We start from the raw sequence: 22731 nt of genomic DNA, 5'->3' as shown, positions 1-22731 counted from the left end.
CCTTATCTGGACGGCGGCTGATACTGCCTTGATAACACGGCCACTGGCAGGGGATTGAAGGCTCTCTCTCTCTCTCTCTCTCTCTCTCTCTCTCTCTCTCTCTTCTAACCTCGTCTTTCATTGTTCCATTCAGACGCTTTTATTGATTTGTCCACCTTTCTATTTATCTATCTAGCTATTATTCTCATTCAATTCTCTTAATTAATTTTTCTTACCCCTTTTATCCACCACCTCCCTTTCTTCCCTCCTCCTCCTCCTCCTCCTCCTCCTCCTCCTCCTCCTCCTCCTCCTCCTCCTCCTCCTCCTCCTCCTCTTCATCTTCCCCTCCTCCTTTTCTTGCTCCTCTTCTGCCACCTCCACCTCCTTCACCTCCTCTTCCACCTACTTGTGCTGCTGCTTCTCCTCCTCTCCATTTTTCTCCTGTCGCCACAGCCTGACCCTAGAAAAATATGGTAGGGAGTTGCTGTTATCGACCTGACGTCACAGATCTAGGGCGAGAACAGTATCCGAAGCGACGTGTGAATATCCGGGCCGAAATGCGATCTGGAAATGTGTATGTTCTCCACCGCTGTAACTGAACCTGACGTAATATTACACAATCTTGTCTGAGCTAACTTAATCCACCTCGGAATGTGTACCTATTTGGACCGTCAGAAGTAAGAGTAAATATGAAATCTGATAAAGCCAACGTAATGAATCTTGGTATGTCAATTTTCTGGCGTTTCTTCGACGTAACCTACCATTTCCTAATTAGATCAAATTAACTGACGCTGAATTCTGCAACTAGGTGGATTTCCAAAAGGCAAGAGAGCAAAACCTAGCTAAATTTAACCTTAACTTAAATTAATCAACACTGATATCTGCAACTAGATGTTTTTTTTTCTGAAGCTTTTCTAACCGAACCTCTCATAGCCAAGCCTTATCTCTCCCAACTTGACGTAACTTAACTAAAAGCAAAGCTAATCTAACCTAACTTAGAAGACCCAAATCGGCATTGAAATATAAAACTACATGAATTTCACAAACTTTGGAAACAAGGTAGAAGTAACTGCAATAATAACAATGATAATGATAGTAGTAGTAGTAGTAGTAGTAAGTAGAAGTAGAAGTAGAAGTAGAAGTAGAAGTAGAAGTAGAAGTAGAGTTAGTAATAGTGGTAGTGGTAATAATAATAATAATAATAATAATAATAATAATAATAATAATAATAATAATAATAATAATAATAATAATAATAATAATAATAATAATAATAATAATAATAATAATAATAATAATAATAATAATAATAATAATAATAATAATAATAATAACAACAAACAACAAGACCTACAAAAAAAAAAAAAAAACTGAAACGGACAAGGCATGAATCTCTTTATGTAACAAAGCATTTTTCTCTGATGTAAAGGGGCGTGTTATCATAAAAGGCTGCCGGACAAAGGAGATGATGAAAAAAAAAAAAAAACTGAATTATTATTGCGGTTTTTTCCTCCCCTTACTCTCTTTATTATTCATGGCAGAGTTTTACAATTACTCTTTTCCATTGCGTGGGGGGAGGAATATTAAACTTTGTTGTTGTTGTTTTTGTCGTCGTCGTTGTTGGTGTTATTGTTGTTGTTGGTGTGGTTATTGTTGTTTCTTTTGTTATTGCTTTTCTTCTTATTATTATTGTTGCTCTTCTTCTTACTCTTATTACCATTATGACAACAACAATGGCAATAACAATAACAAAGTTGAAAATAATAATAATAATAACACCAGCAATAACACTAATGGTCATATGAGTAACGATGGTCATGTTAATTAGCAGAAGTAGCAGTAATGAGAGGTGTAGTATCGGAGAGCCGTCTTGGAGTGACAGCCCCACTACTTACGGGAGAGGAAGTAGTGGGTCACAAAATTAATTACTGCAAAAAATGGGGAATCCCTTTGCATGTGGCGGCATACACGTGCACGCAACCCATTCCCAGACAGCCTTGACCTGAGAGAGAGAGAGAGAGAGAGAGAGAGAGAGAGAGAGAGAGAGAGAGAGAGAGAGAGAGAGAGAGAGAGAGAGAGAGAGAGAGAGAGAGAGAGAGAGAGAGAGAGAGAGAGAGAGAGAGAGAGAGAGAGAGAGAGAGAGAGAGAGAGAGAGAGAGAGAGAGAGAGAGAGAGAGAGAGAGAGAGAGAGAGAGAGAGAGAGAGAGAGAGAGAGAGAGAGAGAGAGAGAGAGAGAGAGAGAGAGAGAGAGAGAGAGAGAGAGAGAGAGAGAGAGAGAGAGAGAGAGAGAGAGAGAGAGAGAGAGAGAGAGAGAGAGAGAGAGAGAGAGAGAGAGAGAGAGAGAGAGAGAGAGAGAGAGAGAGAGAGAGAGAGAGAGAGATTCATACACCAATCCAACAACGTAGTCATCACACGTAAACACTCACCTAACTTCCCCACCCTTCCTTCCCCACGTCCCCCCAAGTCAAGCACAGGAACTAACCACTCATAAACAACGGGCAAACATCAGCAACAAGAGCAACAACAAGCTGGCAATGTGTACCTTCGCACACTCATCAACACTAATTATACCTTTCACCTGCATTGTATTCTCTACCTGACACCTGCTGCTTCTAGAGTTTTATTCCTCCCTCCCTTCCTTCTTTCCTTTGTTACTTTCCTACCGAACAGTAATTTTCTCATTCTTTTTACGTTCTAAACAGTGCCTCGGTTTTTCGTGATATATAAAGCTTGGAGAATAAAGAAATACGTTATAGGATAGGAACGATGAGGAAATGGTTGAAAAATGCAAATGAAAGAATAAAGAAAGATAAACGAGGGAAAGTAAGACGAATGGAAATGGAAGACAAATGGAAGAGATGGAAGATATCAATATGATTTGAGAAGGTTCGGAGAAAGAGGAGGAGGTAGAGGAGAGGAGGAGGAGGAAGAGGAGGATAAGGAAGAAGAAGAAGGAGGAGGAGGAGGAGGAGGAGGAGGAGGAGGAGGAGGAGGAGGAGGAGGAGGAGGAGGAGGAGGAGGAGGAGGAGGAGGAGGAGGAGGAGGAGGAGGTAGTGGTGGTGATGGTGGTGGTGGTGGAGAAGGAAACATGAAGGAAATGGTAGCGTGGAAAATAAGGTAACAAAAAAAAAAAAAAAAAAAATAGCATTTGAAGTAAAACACGGAGTTGAAAATGCACTGTGTCTGAGACTTGCATAAAAATGAACTGAGAGAATAAAGCAATCTGTGTGGAAGGTGAATTTTGAAAAGAATCTCAAACAGTAGTCTTGTGAAAAATGACACATGCACAGTAAAACAATAACAACAACAATATATTGACTATCGCTATACACACACACACACACACACACACACACACACACACACTAACATTCACGATCCTATATATTTTTCAACCTCAATGAAGTATAAAATCACACAAGAATTCAGCCCCTTTTCTGTAGATAAGGTGGCGGTAGCTTAGTGGAAGGTAGTGAGCGTGTAATCGGGCAGACATCCATGCGTAGGTTCGAATCAAACCACGTACCGTCTTGAAACTTTGTCATTTGTCGAGTTACCTACATGTCACCATGATACACAGGTTCTAGGTGGAGGTGTTATTGCCTTACACCCAAGATGCGCTTTGTTAGTGATATGGGCCCTACTATGGGTACCACTATAAATAAAATTGTCTGCGCCGCTAATGGGTGGAAGCTGGACAGCGCTATAGGCTAGAAAAAAAAAAAAACTAAAATAACATACAATACACACATCTACATACAGTACCTCCACAATTCATACATGTATAACACACTAATTCGTACTTTCATGCTGCCTTGCCATTCCATTGCCTCCGCCACACTCTCCTCGCCCACTCACTCCAAGCCCTGGCAATGACTCCTTTTGACTCAGCTATAAGTAACGTCCCTTTGATGACAACTTAATGTCTTCTTATCAGTCTTCAGAGGAAAGCTTGCTAAAAATGTTGAAATATAAAGAAATGTTGCACTGAATCAATTCCACACGTCTTCATTTTTCCGTTCTCTTCTTCTTCCTCCTCCTCCTCCTCATCCTCTTCTTACTCCTACTCATCGTTCTTTGTTTTATCCCTCTCTTTCTTCTCCTTCTCTTCGTTCTCCTTCTTCTCCTCCTGCTGCTGCTGCTGCTGCTGGTGCTGGTGCTGGTGCTGCTGCTCCTGCTCCTCCTCCTCCTCCTCCTCCTCCTCCTCCTCCTCCTCCTCCTCCTCCTCCTCCTCCTCCTCCTCCTCCTCCTCCTCCTCCTCCTCCTCCTCCTCCAAGTCTTCCTCTTCCACCTCCTCTTCCTCCTCCTCCTCTTCCTCCTTCTCTCTGATTCCGTGTCCACCTGTATATCCTCAAGTGACCTAACTGAGTGAGGAAACAAGAGTAAGGAAAAATAAGTGGAAATATTTTGAGAAAATTGTTCCAGTTTTATCTGCTTCACTACAGCAATACTACGTTTGGATACGAATCTATCAACAAATTTATACATGATTTGCATCTGGTTAATTTTTTTGGTTGATGTGACTCTCCATATTCGAACAGAACAGAATAGTATATTGTTAAAAACAACAGACGTTGGTAAGGGAGAACAAAAGTGAAATTATGGTTTTCTGCTAACCATGACACGCGTGTGTCAGTGCAACAAGCCGTCGCCTGCAGTGCGCTGCTGCAACAGTAAAGCCTGCTAAGGGGGAGAGAAGGCCCCACCGGAAAGCCAATCTTCCTGACTGGCGTTTGTTAAACACGTGCATTGTCATCTGTCATCTTTTCAATATATGATTTTTATATTAATGTATTAATGATCTCTTACTTTTCATACTTTATGTATCTGTAATCTTGGAGGAATACATTTTGTTGGAAAAATGTTCTGATTTCACCACAGGTCCGGATTTTTTTTTAAAGTGAAAATATTCAATAAAAAAATCCAAATTCTCAGCAGTGGTGTAACTGTATTTTATTTTCTATAAATGCAAGATAGTTTATTTTCTTAAATCAATATATACTTTTCTCTTATATTAATAATGCTTAAGTCATCTGTAATCTTAAAGGAAAAATGTTTATTTGCAACTTTCTTTTTCTTTTGTACACATGCATCATTATTAAAAAGGGAAAATAATCAATTGAAAATTTTCTAACAGTTAATTGGGATAAGATGCTTATCTAAATAAAGAAATTACATATGTGAAATACTGTTTTGATTTCTTAGGACTTATCTGTAACCATATTTGACAATAAAACATGTTTTTAGAATTTTATATATTGTGAGATGCATGTGAAGAAAATGAGGTGGTGCTCGTACCATCAGAGCTTCGGCCACCAGCAAGGGGAACACCTGCTGTCTGGATAATACAACCCTGACACTTCCATGAATAGCTTCCATGAGTCATCCTCAGGGCCACCACGCCGCAGGCCCAGGAAACGTTAGGTCATGGCACTTTCATGGACGCTAGCCAAGTGCTACAGTGCTATTTTGTCTTCAAGCAAAGTCTAGTGTTGAAGCAACACTCGCGTCTGTCCAAGTGGTTTTCGTTAAGACAATAAAGGAAACACAAGCTGGACACTTGCCCAAAGTGGCTCTTGCCTCTTGGTACCAGAAAAGACACTACGGAAAAGTGACATTGCTTCGCTCTACGCTTGACGAGAGAGAGAGAGAAAGAGAGAGAGAGAGAGAGAGAGAGAGAGAGAGAGAGAGAGAGAGAGAGAGAGAGAGAGAGAGAGAGAGAGAGAGAGAGAGAGAGAGAGAGAGAGAGAGAGAGAGAGAGAGAGAGAGAGAGAGAGAGAGAGAGAGAGAGAGAGAGCAGTGCATAATATCATCACGGTGTATCCAATGCCCTGGGGCGGTGCAAACAGCGGTGCACTGAGCACACAATGGGAATGGCGTCCTAACATTATAACAATACAAAAAGAAAACATTTAAAAGCAAAACAGCGTCTGCAGTGCGCGTCCTGCTCGGATTGCACACACTTAGGAGAAAGAGGAGAGAGACCGGTAGAGCCTGGAGGAAGAAAAGAACAAACAAGCAGAGGACGAGGACAAGGAGGTGAGAAGAATCATCATGCGGTAAAACTTTTTATGGCCTATCAACACTAATCCTTCTACTGTAAAGGAAAGAGTTGGCTCGCGTGATGCCCCGTGACTGCCTCATGACGAAAATTGTAGCACACACACACACACACACACACACACACACACACACACACACACACACACACACACACACACACACACACACACACACACACACACACACACACACACACACACACACACACACACACACACACACACACACACACACACACACACACACACACACACATAGAAGCAGGCTTATTCCCCTTTGGCTTGTGACTGCTGTGTTACTGCCGCTGGCTAACCAGCAACAGAATATCAAAATACCGACAGACAAATCCCCTGACGGTCACTAATACACGATCAACCTCAAGAGAAAGGAGACAAAATGGGTTTATTGCCCTGAGAGAGTGTGTGCTCGAATTCAGAAGAGACTGGTGAGGGTGACACAGCAAGACCAGGCGATCTTCCTTAGTTCCATGAAACTTTCAAATGTTACTTAGAATTTTGTGTCCTGCGTCGTCAAAGAGAATAAAGAAGGCCGAGAATCTAGCATGAAAAATGTGCATGGTAATTCAGACACAGAAAGGAGAGAAAGTGAAAGAAAAATTTAAAGAAAGGGAGAAGAAAAAATTAAGCTTGAAAAGAAATAACTGGAGCAGCAAGACGAACCTACTAGACTAATTGCAAGGTGGCGGCGTCTGAATGAGGCTGTGACCGAATGCAAATGAGAATATTGAATATGAGTTAAACATACTGACACCGGACGAACAAGACACGAAGAGCTACCAGGGAACGTAATACTCTCTCTCTCTCTCTCTCTCTCTCTCTCTCTCTCTCTCTCTCTCTCTCTCTCTCTCTCTCTCTTATTATTATTTTCTTCTTCTTCTTCTTCTTCCTTCATTTCTTTACTTTTCCAATATTCTTTTTCTCCGCCTTGCGTTACTCGTTCTCTGTTCTTTCACTTGCCTACCTTAGAATCTAAAACGTTTTCACTCCCATTCACTCTGATGGTAATGTTCTGCTCCCTCCTGTACACTGCTCAGCGTTAAACAGCTTCCTGGTTAGTTTTACCTCTTTCGTAACACATGATTATTTCAGGCAGGAAGTCACCAACACGCCATGGCAGCGTCGCCCCCATGAGGAGGGGTCTTTATTACCATGTACGGGGTTTCCAAACGCTCAAAGGCTGTTGCTTTGACCCCCAAGTGATTTTTTCTTCACCCATTGTTATTCGCAATGCGGAGCTACTAAGGTGGTGACTGATGATCACACCCACACAGGTTACCCTTTACCAGACATACTTGGTGGGATACATGCTACCGACTGATTCCTACGCGGTGTCTGGAATGAACACCAGTTTTCCTTACTTTAGAACTATAGATATCAATAAATGTCTCTCTCTCTCTCTCTCTCTCTCTCTCTCTCTCTCTCTCTCTCTCTCTTTCTCCACACGTACACATATATACAGAAAGAAAATAGTAATTCTTGAGTCCAAAGATATTTAAACTGATATTTCCTTTCTTATTCCTAGAAGAGAACCTCTGCCTTGTATAAAGAACGAGCGCACACACTCGCCGTCACTCATGCATGGGAAAGGACAAACAAATAAGACCACGCGCCAAAAATGTTGCATGAAAACACCTGCCCGGCGGCCATGGACAACTGGGCATAAAAAGTAACGTTGTGCTCAGCGAAACACAAAACTAAGCTACACTTAACAAGTAAGTGGAAAGTGTACTGACCTTTTTGCACTTGACGAGGGCAATAATGGTGATGAGGTTTCCTGGCACGCCCAGCACGATGAACAGGACGCAGCAGAACACTGCGAAGTCCAGGAGATGAGGCGGGTAGTCTGCGAAGAGCGGCTCCGTGTAGTTGGTAATGGTGGAGAAACTTGGGCGCTCCACGCTCAGGTTGTCGTCCAAGGCTGAGAGGTACACTGGCTCCGGCCTGCCCAACAGCAGCCTCTGCAGCCCACCTGTCTCCGAGGGGGACGTGTAGACGTCACCCCCGGAGTCTAAAGTGAAGCCGAGAGCCTCCTTGATGACCGAGGCGTTGCGGTGCGTCACATTCCGTTCGGAAAGTGGCGGCGTGGAGCCCATCAGGATATCTAAGAGTCCGTGACTTTTAGTATCCTCCACACTTGATGTTACGTTTTCCACGCTTCCCCCTGACTCGCCCAGCACTCCACCCACCGTCAGGTTATAACCAGCACTCAGGGGCTGATCACTGCCCTGCACATCACTCCCTCCCCTCACTTCAATACCGCTTCTTCCACTCTCGTTTCTGTGCACTCCACTGGCTCTGTATATAGACCACAGCAACCTATGCCCACTACCACCTGTTACGTTCCTCTCCCCTTCCTCGGAACCTCCAGACGGGGACGGGAACGATGAGGCGGGGCCATCCCCGTATAGAGACGGCCCCCCTCCGGTAGGCAGGTCCCCGGCGTCGGTCAAAGCCTGGGGAGAAGGTAATCCTTGGCCCAATTCCCTCGCGGCACCACTGATCCTCGACCAGGCGGTGGCAACTCCAGTAGAGGCTCTGGGAAGGGTCGCCGCCCCCCCGGCCACCATCACGTCTCTCCAACCGCCGATAGACTCACAAAGCGCACGCAACACACACTATGGTTTGGCGGTGTTCCTGTTGCTGCTGCTACCTCGCTCTCCCGCTCCTCGCCTCCCTCATGTCTCGGTTTTCTCCCCGAATATTCACTCTCATAGTAAATCACTTCTCCACCAATAGCAATACTCCATCACCACTGCACTTTACCTGTGGGGAGAGAAAACACAATTAGAGCCATCTGGTAGGGGAAGCAGTGGAAAGCATGATCTCCTTACTCTGCGATCAAGTTTCCATTAAGACAGTTTACGTCGGGATTAAGGAAGAGTGAGGAGGACTCAGGGTGTAGCCTCGCCAGGGATGCACAGCCAGCCTGCGTCTCCTGCTGGTTATCCCGACACGCGCTGGTCCTTCCTCCCTTTCATTCTATTTTACTGTCTCTATCTTTATCTGCCAAGACGATTTTTCTATGGACGTTCTCTCTCTCTCTCTCTCTCTCTCTCTCTCTCTCTCTCTCTCTCTCTCTCTCTCTCTCTCTCTCTCATAGATCATTCATGCTGTGGAACATTCAATACTTATGTATAAATCTGATCTCCCCCTTCTCTGTTATTTATCATAGTCTAAGAATCTATACCATCACTGCGGTAGGAATATGATGCTCTGTTGCATTCCACAATCACTACTGTTGCTGGTGTGGACGCTGGAGCGAAGGGCCGGAGGTCAGAGCGGAGGGAAGCGCAGTAGGTAAGAATATTAACCTGTCATGGATCGACTGAACTTAACACAATGAATATTACGATACAAAATAGTATAATAAAAAAGGAACTTAATGAAGTGATAAGAAAAATAATAAATACTTGACGAGATATAAAGATACAACTTGTTTATATATATACATACACACACACATATATATATATATATATATATATATATATATATATATATATATATATATATATATATATATATATATATATATATATATACACCGTTTGTGAAATTGCCCATTTCATGAAATGGGCAAACCCAATTCATGAAATGAACCTAACCTAACCTAACCTAACCTAACCTCACCTCACCTAACCTAACCTAACCCAATTCATGAAATGTGCAATGGAGTGGCCATTTCATGAAATGGTTAGGTTAGGTTAGGTTAGGTTAGGTTAGGTGAGGTGAGGTTAGGTTAGGTTAGGTTCATTTCATGAATTGGGTTTGCCCATTTCATGAAATGGGCAATTTCACAAACGGTGTATATATATATATATATATATATATATATATATATATATATATATATATATATATATATATATATATATATATATATATATATTGATTACATCCATAAATATTCTCAATCTTTGATCGTTATGAGGTGAAAAGATATAACAATAACTCAAAGAAGATTGTGATGGAGATATTGAATTATTTATTGAAAACACGTTCCCAGGATGGAATATTGTGCTAATATATGATATATCGCGTGATACAATGAGCACAGGTGCGAGAGACGGGTCTTGAGGTGGAAAAGAAAGGTAGGCATCGCGGCGATGAAAGGAAAACCAGAGATGCGCGGATGGAAACTACGAAATTTTACCTGTATTGAGTAGGCCATGAAAATGTATTGAAAATTACTCATTATTTAAGGAACAGTGCAGGTACAAAACTTAAAGAGGACGAAAAAAGACTTGAACATATAGAAAATATTTAAGAAAACTAATAGGAACATGAAAGAAGATACATAGATAAAAACTGAACCTGAGAGACAGACGTGAACACTTGAAGAACAATGGACACTGCACAGATCAAAGTGGATAGAAAACAAAGCAAGAGAAAAATAAGAAAAAAAATATTGCTAAAACTAAACTATACATGAAAATATACATATGAAAATATACTAGGAACATAGGCAAAGGAGATAATAATTACTGTTAAGACTAAAAACACAACGCGCCTATTTGATAAATGAAGAGAGAAAGTAGTAAAACTGTAAGAGAATAAGAGAGGCAGGAACGCTACATAATATGAGAAAAATAACTGTATTGTATCTGAAACATAGTACACAAAACGAATACTTCAAATTGCAACTAAAACAATATTGAGAGATAACACGCTGAGAGGGATGCTGCAAAAGAGAGCTAGCACAAAAAAAAAAAAAAAAAAACAGGAAAAGGTAACATAATATTTTTTCATTACAGGCATTAAATTGAAGCATCGATACACTCTACCTCATAGAAATTAAATAAGATATGTGCCACTCCTTAAATCAATATGACTGATAGCATTAGATAACTCGTAGACCCATTCACACACACACACACACACACACACACACACACACACACACACACACACACACACAAGTAAAATGGAACTACATACAAATATACAAACGAATTTCTCCAATTTGTATAAGAGAAATGAAAAAAAAAAAAGCAATTTACTTCACTGGACACACTGCGGCGCCCCTTACGTCGTGATGCAATTAAAGGAAAAAATTAGTGGAAATGTTTTATCTTCCCCTTCCATTCATCCCTCACTGTTATCACCTCCTCTCTTCTTCTCATTCTGTCGCAATGTCTGTTTGTTTTGTCTGTTGTGTGTGTGTGTGTGTGTGTGTGTGTGTGTGTGTGTGTGTGTGTGTGTGTGTGTGTGTGTGTGTGTGTGTGTGTGTGTGTGTGTACTCTTCTGTTTCTCTCATCGTTCTACGTAGAATAGTAAATCGAGTACATTTCTCTCTCTCTCTCTCTCTCTCTCTCTCTCTCTCTCTCTCTCTCTCTCTTGACCACCATCACCACAAGGAACCCTTAAGACTGTAAATATTCCCGATGTACAATCATCTAGCAATACTTCTCCTACATTTCTTCCTCCATTTCCACCGCCGCCTCCCCCTGCGCCAGAAATTGGGTGCTATTTTTCACTCTCAACGTAGTGTAGCGATGCGCCGTCACATTTACAGGTTCAGGTCGCTGCCGATGGAGGTTTAGTCCTTTATGTCTGTGTAACTAAGGGTTGTAACGTGGTCTGTGGGAGGCCAGCTCGCTTCGCCCCTGTTTAAGAAATGCTGTGTTGGCGGCTCGTGTTTGGACTGGACTGGTGTTTTATGTGGCTGTGAGGTCAAGGTCGTTGTGTGTGTGTGTGTGTGTGTGTGTGTGTGTGTGTGTGTGTGTGTGTGTGTGTGTGTGTGTGTGTGTGTGTGTGTGTGTGTGTGTGTGTGTGTGTGTGTTCAAGCCGCCTACATGTTTATTGAGTCTGTGTTTTTCTTTTTTAAAATATTCGAGTATTTGAATTTTGATGTATTGGTTGTATTAGTGTTTCCTTCAATGGCGTGTTTGTTTTATGATTTTTGAGGGTTTTGAACTCCCATGGATATGATTCGACTTTGGTATTTTGTTAATGGTTTTGTTTGTTATTGCGTGGATGATCTTTGTTTTGTGTGTGGTAACTGTCAGGCCATTTTATCGTGTTGCTGTTTACCAAAGTTTGAAATTAAATGTATGTATATAAATTTATGGTTAGTGAAAATATGCTTTACCCTATGTTTGTGTTTGTGTGTGTGTGTGTGTGTGTGTGTGTGTGTGTGTGTGTGTGTGTGTGTGTGTGTGTGTGTGTGTGTTGGTGCTAAGTTCTGTTTTTTCTGCAAGTTTATCTTTTTCCTTTTAAAACTTTCACCATTATCACCAGTGGAAACTTTTTTTTTACTTGCTCTTATCGCTTTCGCAGTATAATTTAATGTCCAAGGGCAAAACGAGGATAAAAACATTATATATTTTTTTTTAGTTTTTGTATGTAAAATCTCTCTCTCTCTCTCTCTCTCTCTCTCTCTCTCCCCTTTTCACATTATCAATACAATGTTCATTTATAGTTTCATTTGGATTATAAGGATGTGCTGGTAGAAAAGACCTTGAATTATCCGGAGAGACAAGAAATAAAAGTAAAAGAAAAGAAAAAAAAAACGCACACATTTTTCCATGAATTAAGTTCCAGCTACTATACCGAGAGAGAAAGAGATTGAGAAATAAAACTAGGAGTCCAATCATTGAATTTTCCGAAGTGTCTGTCACCTCGCGATCTTCTCTAATCCAAAACAAAAACGACATTCTATTTTAAACTCTTCCGCCGCTCTGCCGTGCCATTTTGGAACGATATGGAGCGACACTCATTTGCATTTCGCGTGAACCATACAAAGAAACTACTAATTCATATGCAGATGCGCAGCTCTCCGGCTTCAGAATTACCCTTAGGCGGCTTCTTTTAATACTCGTCCCCTTTGTGTCTGTCTTTTTCCTTCCGGCTTGATCTTGTGAGGTATTAGCGCTAGGAACGTTGAGAGAGGCGACGGTTGTTGGGAGAAGTTGTGTTTTATACATGAATCTACGTCTGTCTCTGCCTCTGCTTGTGTGCGCTTTTATATCTATTTCTGTCCGTGAGTTTGCTTGCTTATCTATGCCTGTGTGCTTGTTCACCTATGTCTGTTGTGTGTGTGTGTGTGTGTGTGTGTGTGTGTGTGTGTGTTTCTTCCTTTAAACGTTTTATACAAAATGATATCTGTCTTGTTTGCATAAGAATTTCGTTGAAATAAAACCAAGAATAATAAGTCTTTGAAAGCTAAAACTTTATTAGCATTTGAAGGGAAAATGGAAAAGAAAATTTTGCTGAATCTCTCTCTCTCTCTCTCTCTCTCTCTCTCTCTCTCTCTCTCTCTCTCTCTCTCTCTCTCTCTCTCTCTCTCTCTCTCTCTCCACATCGTGTCTTATCGCTGTGCCAAACACCCTTCAGACAACATCTTCACGCTAAGTGTCACAAGTCCCCATAACAAAACTGCAAGCCACTATCAATCTTCGAGGAGAGTTACAACGATGGTAAGACTCTTGACATTTCACTCGTTTTTCATCACGACAAGGAGAGAAAAACTTTCTCTTCATACTTTTTATAAGGACGTTGACTTGGTCTAGTTGACTTTTGAGAAACAACTCCAGCATTCTTGATATTTATAAAAGAACTTCCACCATTTAAAAAGAAAACGCTTTCCATAAACAACCCTTTTTCTATTACAATTCTTCTGTCCTGTAAAAGTTTAGGACCGTGAGGCAACGTTATAAAACACTTGGATATCCTTTACTCCTTCTGGCCTGAGTTTCTTCTTACTCAGCATACGATAAACAAATAGGACGGAAATTCTCACACTTTGATCTGTATTTATGTACTTGTTTTTCATGGATTCTATACAAATGACGGTCTTATGCTGCTATTGACCCGAATTTCTTCCTACTTTGCAAACGATTAAGAAGTAAGTTGAATAAAGGTTATAAAAGAGGCTTCTCACACAGCCATTTGTAATTATCACCTTTGCTTCTCATGGATTCTATATCTAAATGTCCTGTACCGCTTATGATTTACTTCCCTTCCTAGTTAGATGATTCCAAACTTCTAGAAGGATTACAGAAGGGTTTTATCACAATAGTCTACATCATCTTCTCTTCTTTCCCACCTACTCTTCTGCACGTATTCATAACTAACACATTTCATTATTCATTTGTGTGATATTTAATAAAAAGGGAAAAACGTCGCAAAAGCTCTAGGCTACACACGTGCCGCGAACATCACACATCCGTTTGATACTGCTTGGCTAGACTGTTTTTATTACTGTTTTCTGTTTTTACCTCGATGATAGAAAAGAACATCGTAATTTTCCTTCCACTCCATGGTATAACACTTTCATTATCATTTATTTATTTTTTTCTTATTTGACAAGATTATTTTAGATCTTTCCTATTATGGGCATAATGAATCTTTTTCTTTTATCCACTGTGCCAGATGCTATTAAGTTTTCATCTTACCTATTAAATTTTTCAAGATGAGTCATCAACATTCACTTCAGCTTTTCTTTAAGTTTATCATGAACAAATATCTTACAATCTTTGTTTTAAATTCTCTACATCGTGCGTTGTTAACGTTTTATTATTAACATCTAGAAGGACTCTAGTATTTTCGGTAAACATTTTTTTCTTTCTCCTGAGTGACGTCAATTTCACACAGAGCACATGTGTTGGAGGCGAGCCAGGGTGGGGGACGAGTATGATGGATGACTTAAGAGGCGATCTGGAAGCCTCTTCTCCACGAGCATAAAACTCCAAAGTGAGTCAAGAGATCGAACTCCACCTTTCTGCTCTTATCATCCTTCACTACAGCTTTCAAATTATTTCATGAATATAATGTATCCCTTCGACCATGACAAAGTTAATCTCTTATGTAATTACTTTTCTTCTTTTATTCAACAATATCAAGGAACTAGTCTTTATGTAAAACTTTCAAAACATTTCTAAAGAAAATGTTTAGATATCATATTACACTGTCCCTCGCCACCTGACACATCCCATGGGAACGTCATCTCCCTTTAGTGTGGTAGGACAACTCTGTAGGAGGCCTCGCTCGCTTTCTGTCTCTGGATGCGGTGTTTTACTGAGGAAGGAAGGGCCTTTACGGTAGACTTCTTTGATAAAAATGGAAATTTATATATAGATCAACCATCCCTTATTAAAAGCTAGGCTGTGTAGTGAAGCAAGTGTTAAAACATTTCGAGCTTCAGGCCTACGAAGGACGTTCATGTTTCCTGTTTCAGCAGCGTTATTTCACCACCTCAGTCCAAATACTAACTGTTAGACTACAACCATACAGTTTTCGTTTGATGTATAAACCATTAAGACTATGAAAGTTTAATGAATCAAACATTATAGGCAGCAATGGCACTGGCACTGGCATGGAAAGCGTACCCAATGATGTCTTGCAAACGAAGTGAGAGACACTGCAGATCAGAGGAAGGTGCGGATCGTGTGCACGACACCCATTCTAGCTAAGCAGGCGGGAGTGTCAGGGCGCGGCGAATGTAGGGCACGATGCAGAAAATAAATGATAATCCATGACAAATTATAACACTCAGAGGCAGTTCAGCCGGCGTAATGAATGACACATGAACACTTAACTACGGGATCGCGTGTGGCCGACCCTGGAGGCGCTGCGCTGGTGCTGGACTGCAGGAGAAGTGGAGTGGGACGAGTGTTATGGAATGGAAGAGGCTGGATGAGGCTTGAGATGGATTTGGGAGCACTACATGAGGTGGTGGTTAGGGAGAGGAGCTTTAAGGGCTATGATTAAGGTGTCACCCTTAGTCACGCGTTCCTGCGAAGTTGTGTGCAAGATACTGCTTGGCCCTCCCACCTAACCCACTCTGCATCACCCAAAATTGCTAATCATGAGGTATAAAGACACTTTAAAAATACAATCTAGTCTAGTAAAAACAGTGAATGAGGATTACAAAAACGTAAATATATATTTAGGAAAATAAATGATCTGATGAATGAATAAATGCCTCCTCTTCTACTAAAATCATTACTACTACTACTACTACTACTACTACTACTACTACTACTATTACTACTACAACCAGCTTCAACCATCAGGGCAGCTACGCAATACCAACCTAACCCTCACACACATATTCTAGGCCTAACCATATCGGATGCGGGAAGGACAGGGATACAGGCCCCCAGAGTCCACAGAAAAGTGTAAGAAATGTCAAATTGATGAGACGCCAGCAGTGACGAGAATGTGTGGCGAAGGAGGAGAAGAAGAAGAAGAAGAAGGAGGAGGAGGAGGAGGAAAGGAATATACATGATACCTCCATTTATTCATCCATGTCTTTCGCAATGAGGATTCAATTTCTTCTTACATTCTTGTTAAAAATGTCTTTCAGTCTCCAATATACACAACAATGGTGACTTTAACTTTTCATATAACGTTCTGTCTTAATCACCACTTCATCCCTGCAAGTTTCTCTAAAATCATGATTGGTCACTTGCTTTTTCCACCTTTCTACAATGGGGTAAATGTAACGAAAACTGTAAAGCAAAACCGAAAGAGCCTGATTAGGATCCGAGAGTCACGTGGCGCGTTAATGCCGAGCCTTTAAGAATATCACGCACGGACCCAGAGAGAGAGAGAGAGAGAGAGAGAGAGAGAGAGAGAGAGAGAGAGAGAGAGAGAGAGAGAGAGAGAGAGAGAGAGAGAGAGAGAGAGAGAGAGAGAGAGAGAGAGAGAGAGAGAGAGAGAGAGAGAGAGAGAGAGAGAGAGAGAGAGAGAGAGAGAGAGAGCAGAGGTGGCCATTCAGCATGTTCCGCATTATGTAAATTTCCCACATAGTCAAGGAAAGTTTAGCAAAAATTGTACCTCCTCTCCCTGATTCTACTGCCTACGAGGTCCCAGCTGGCTTGAAGAGCAAACAAATATCACACTGTAAAACGAACAATTTCACATCAGTACAGACAATGAGAGAAAAGGGGAAAAAAAAAATAGCACCATGAACAATACACAAGAGAAAAAAAAAAAGAAAATAAAAATAATGAGCCTATACAAGAATAACAAACCGAAGAAGATAAATGAAAAGTCACCTCGAACAATACAAAGAAAAAAAAGGCTGCTGGAATAATGAGCGAGGAAAAGAAATAAAGAATTAACTTACAATAAAATAAAACACAAATGTCACCAGAGAAACACCCTTTGATATTTTTTTTTCCCCTTTCTATTCAAATCTTTTAAAGCGACGCATGGCCTGAGGATCTCAAACCACTCCTATACCTTTGCTACGCTCCTATCAGTGAGAGGGCGGCAGAAGAGCGTTTCACTGCCCCAAATCCCAAGGCATAAATCATCCCAGATACTTAGCGGCGGTTGGCAGGTTTATAGATGATCATAACAGATGAGGTGCTTTTCAATAAGATGCTAATAATGATAAGGAAAAAGAAGGATTTCTCTCTCAATCTCCCTCCCACAACAATCGCCCGACCTTGATGAAATGGCTTTAGTTTTCTTACCTCACACGAAACTTATTGTCTGCTCTCTACATAACTTTATTACGCTCCTCCATGCCCAGCTCCCTCTACATAAGCAGGGAGGAGGAGGAAGAGGAAGATGAAGAGTAAAACGAAAAGTAAGAAGAAGAAGAAGAAGAAGAAGAAGAAGAAGAAGAAGAAGAAGAAGAAGAAGAAGAAGAAGAAGAAGAAGAAGAAGAAGAAGAAGAAGAAGAAGAAGAAGAAGAAGAAGGAGAAAAAGAAGAAAAAGAACAAGAACAAGAACAAGAACAAGAACAAGAACAAGAAGAAGATGATGAAGAAGAAGAAGAAGAAGAAGAAGAAGAAGAAGAAGAAGAAGAAGAAGAAGAAGAAGAAGAAGAAGAAGAAGAAGAAGAAGAAGAAGAAGAAGAAGAAGAATAATAATAATAATAATAATAATAATAATAATAATAATAATAATAATAATAATAATAATAATAATAATAATAATAATAATAATAATAATAATAATAATAATAATAATAATAATAATAATAATAATAATAAAAATAATAGTAATAATAATAATAATAATAATAATAATAATAATAATAATAATAATAATAATAATAATAATAATAATAATAATAATAATAATAATAATAATAACAATAATAATAATCATAATAATAATAATAATAATAATAATAATAATAATAATCATAATAATAATAATAATAATAATGATTAATTAAGAGAGACCATAAAGAACCTTTGTCACGCAAAATTCAAGAGATTACAATTTTGTAACAGCAAGTTATGTTGAACGAAAGAATAAATTCATTTATTGCTGAATAGAATATAACATAATCTTTCTTCCAGTTCTTTTTCTACTTAATTAATTGCCTTGCAAAGTACATTCTAGATTTTTTTGTAAAGTGTCTCAAAATTCATATTAAAGGAAAATTTATTGTCTATTATTGTTCCTAAACATTTATATTTCTTGACTCGTTCCACTACCTCTGACACAATGAGGTATAGTTTAAGTTTTTTTTCTCTCTTTTAACTCCTAACTCTTTTTTCCTCGATTAATTTTGTGCTTCCATCATTAAATTAAGCTGCGTCCCTGAGTCCCATGCCACTTAATCACAGCGTCTCGTTATAAGATACACATGCTCATTGTCTTAAAAGCCCTCACGTGAACACCGTGCAACTCACTGATGATAACTGTAATCCAACGCCATTAAACTGACAGACACTTTACAACTTTCTCCAATTAAGAGTCCCACCATTATTTGTTAAATGTATTACTCTTTTCAATGTTGGTCTTTGGAAACTTGTACACGTGCTATATTATTGTTATCATTGTTATATATATTAATATAATTGACCTAAATTAACATTGAGTAAATAAAAAAAATGCAGAAAAAATAATTTGATGAAATAGTCTTTTAACACAATCTATTATTCATTTCTGGGCAAAAAACATGATGCATTTTCAAATTACGGTCTACATAATGAAGGAATGAACAATGAAATCAATGAACTGAATTAACCTAAACCTGGTGTACCCAAACCTGATCTTTCTTTGACCCCGGCAGATAACTCTACTGTTGCTCCAATATAGCATCATCACAACGATTCTTAAAAGGAGGAATGCTTCACTCCTCTTATCCTCAGACCCCATTATCCCAGCACCAGACGGCAGGCTTCCCACGATCTTAAGGCAGACAAACCAATGGTGCAGTTGGTTATGCTACGTTTTCTTTGTCATCGTCTGGATCAGTTTTCCTTTCCATTGATGCTTTAAATATCCGTCTGAGGAATATTCTTACTACTACTACGGATTATTAGGTCAAGGAAATAACGAAAATAAATAACGTCAAACTAGAATGTCAAGAGAAAATACAGATGAAAGTAACATAAAGCGGATGAAAAAGAAGAAATATCATCCACCCAAACATGAAAGGATAATGAAGAGTACTATTAGATGAAAGTCAGATAAACAGGTAAGCATGGATCCCAAAATGTACGTGTACTGAGTGATGCCGAGCGTTCAACTCTGAGCTCTACACTGGGTCACCCACCACGAGTAACTGCCTCCTATGCACTGAGTCAGAATGAGCCCTTATGATTGCAGGCGCTACGCTCATTAACGTGTTGCGTTCTATGTCCATCGCATCATTACGTTTAAGTGGAAACAATGTCTGTCTACTTCCTGACATTTCATGATATCAATTACTCGATTTTGTCACGCCAACAAATATGTCATTAATAATTATTAAGGAAATTCTTCATGGTTTCTCTGTACAAACAGGGAACTTAATACTATTACCATTGCTCAAGTCTCATTCCGTCTCTCTCTCTCTCTCTCTCTCTCTCTCTCTCTCTCTCTCTCTCTCTCTCTCTCTCTCTCTCTCTCTCTCTCTCTCTCTCTCTCTCTCTCTCTCTCTCTCTCATTACGCAAACTCTGTGACACGTTCGTAACACGCAGTAATTCACTTTATTTTTTTCTAATTAAAACAGTTTGTCAAGGAGGAATCCAGTACCACCGCCATTAGCTCGTTATCAAATCTCTTGTGTCTTTTGTCTCCTTAATGGACAGACTTAATTTTGCCTCTCATTTTTCGCTAATTATCCCCATTAGTAAAAGTCTGGAATCTTGGCATCATCCTTAATAGTGCCAATTTTATGCAGTGACCTTGTTTGTCGCAATCTTTAGAAATTAATTGTCTAGATTTGCGCAGTGAAAATGTCTCATTTTAATGTTTATGAGTTTCCTTCCTGGCCTGAGTTGGAGTTTGGTGCTGCTGCATTACAGTGAGATAATATCATTCATTAGCTGGATAAAAAAACATGTTCCTTCCGGCTGCTGGATAGTCGTAATTAAGATGGAGCAATGAATTAGCATCTGATTATTTCTGATGGAATGCCATGGAAATAGAGGGAAGAACTGGAGCATGAAAATAGTCATGAAAAGAAGAGTAACAAGGAAATGAATGGAATAATTAATCTCTTTCATTATAGTAAATACCTGCTACAAATAATGCAATGCTCCGTCAGTGGTGAAAAAAAAAAAACTGACATCAAGAGAAGTTGCATAAATAAATACAAAAAAAAACACAATCATTAGTCTATCTACATTCTGCAGCAACAGTCCACAGGAGCTTATACACTTCATAATTGCATAACAACACTACACACGCACCAGCGAGCCGAGGACCCCCTTCCCCTTACACCATACAACCATCCACTACCATCCCATCCTTAACCCTTTCCCCTGGGCTCTCTTCCGCGTTCCCCGCCGTCTACCCCATGATCTGCCGCCCTCCCAACACCTACAAATACCACGCCTTCCACTCTACGTCATGTACGTATACATGCCACTCAACATAAAGGGTAAATTATTTTCGCTATTTTTTTTATCTCCTCAGCTGCGACTATCCGTCAACCTGCCTGGCGTATTGCCCACTTGTACACAAGCACGCAATATTATATCTGATACATTAAGTACTACCAGGTGACGAGGTAGGCAGATGGTGAGCTCTCTTAATAGTTCAAGGTAATATTGCTAATTAACTCTACACATCTACTCTACTTACTCACCAATCGATTAAAGTTAATAATTTTAGAAATGAACGTTTCAGCGACAAAGAATCTAATTGTCATCTTTTCTGACCAAGAAGGCAAATAAAAAAGTAGATCAAACAACAACTTTACCAAATTTCATCAGATGATAACTACAATTGAACAGTTAAGAGTAAGAGAATGGGAACCTATGGATGATAAAATTAGGCAGACCAGGAACTGTCTTGGAGAGATAAGATTAAGTTTTGTTGGAATGGTCGGGACTAAACGAGCAGCTGATAAAGATAGTAGGGAAGGTCTGGAAAGAAGTGTTAAATCATGGAATCATAAGAACATGAGTACATAAGTTAAACAACGAGAAACAAATATGCCTAAACGTGGCAGTCCCTTTATAAAGTATGCACACCCACCCATCTATCATCCCGCTCCATAAAATTGCTCCATAGTGACTCAGAACCAACAACCAGATTACCGAGTCTATTCCAGCCATCAACTGCTCTATTTCAGAACCAATTTCTAACTAATTCACTACTTGCAGCCCGATCCTGATTACTAACCCTAATGATTCTACATTTATCACCATCGTTATTTACATTGAAGTTAATGATGACAGTGGTAATTCATGTGTAGTTTATTTCGATTTATTTATTGTTGTTGAATGTCCACCTATCTTCATATTTATGTGTCTGGCTGTCTGGCTATGCTACGGTTAGCTTCGTGTGTTTGTTTGGCGTTGAGGGATAACCATAAAACAACTCCAAGCCTGTGTTGTAGAAAGTAATCTAGGAAATAAAAAAAATTCTATCCTCATCTTTTCTTTCCCAGCCTCTCCGTACAACCACTACAAAAAAAAAAGGGGTAAAAGATGTGTAAACTAATTCCCAAGTCTCCCACCTCTGTCCTTAATTCCCCGTTCACTAACACCACCTACATCCTGACAACACACTGGGATCAAATGCTCTCCTTGGTTCCGACTGTGCCTCTTCTCTATGTAAGCTCACCTCCTTGAATGAAAGCAGCTTGCTTGTTTGCTCTTCTTACACACACACACAGACACACACACACACACACACACACACACACACACACACACACACGGACACACGCACGCAAGCATACACACACACACACACACACACACACACACACACACACACACACACACACACACACACACACACAACGTGCCTGAACTGTAAACAGCAAGGAATCTCGTATCAGCAGCAATTAGAGATATGAGACACTCTCACAATGATAAATTATGAGACATGTTGTGGTATGCACGTGTGTGTGTGTGTGTGTGTGTGTGTGTGTGTGTGTGTGTGTGTGTGTGTGTGTGTGTGTGTGTGTGTTTGTTAGTGTGCGTCACTATGCTGCAATCTACTCACGAGACTGTTCACATTTTTTTCTAACATTCTTTTTCCACCTTCTGCCGTGGTAATCCGGCAGGACGCGGCTGGTGACCCTCAGCGGGTGTCATCTTACTGCCAACTCACGACGCACCCACACAGGACAACAGCGACCGTAATCTGGCACCGCTGTGCGCCTCGTTCAGACCGCCGGATCAAGAGACACACTGCACCGAGGGTTACAGGTCACGAGGCGGCCACGGGAGTGTGACATTCCGGTCAGCATAGGTCAGAGCGTCACACTCAGGTCACAGCAAGGACTTCTTCCCTTTAACGCGTCACAGATTC

The 22731-nt window shown here is 40.2% G+C and overlaps 1 protein-coding gene across 1 annotated transcript in view; it reads right to left on the bottom strand.

The window, feature by feature from the left end:
• Positions 1–22731, bottom strand: part of LOC123505764 (D(2) dopamine receptor-like) — a 161063-nt gene that overhangs the window by 98651 nt on the left and 39681 nt on the right. Inside the window, exon 2 of the mRNA XM_045257429.1 lies at positions 7796–8825. Within this exon, the coding sequence (XP_045113364.1) occupies positions 7796–8629 (834 nt within the window). The 5' untranslated portion in view covers positions 8630–8825. The remainder of the gene's footprint in view (positions 1–7795; positions 8826–22731) is intronic.

Source organism: Portunus trituberculatus, chromosome 18 (genome assembly GCF_017591435.1).
Source record: "Portunus trituberculatus isolate SZX2019 chromosome 18, ASM1759143v1, whole genome shotgun sequence".
In the NCBI taxonomy this organism is placed as follows: Eukaryota; Metazoa; Arthropoda; class Malacostraca; order Decapoda; family Portunidae; genus Portunus; species Portunus trituberculatus.
This window is presented reverse-complemented; position numbering and strand designations above follow the sequence as displayed.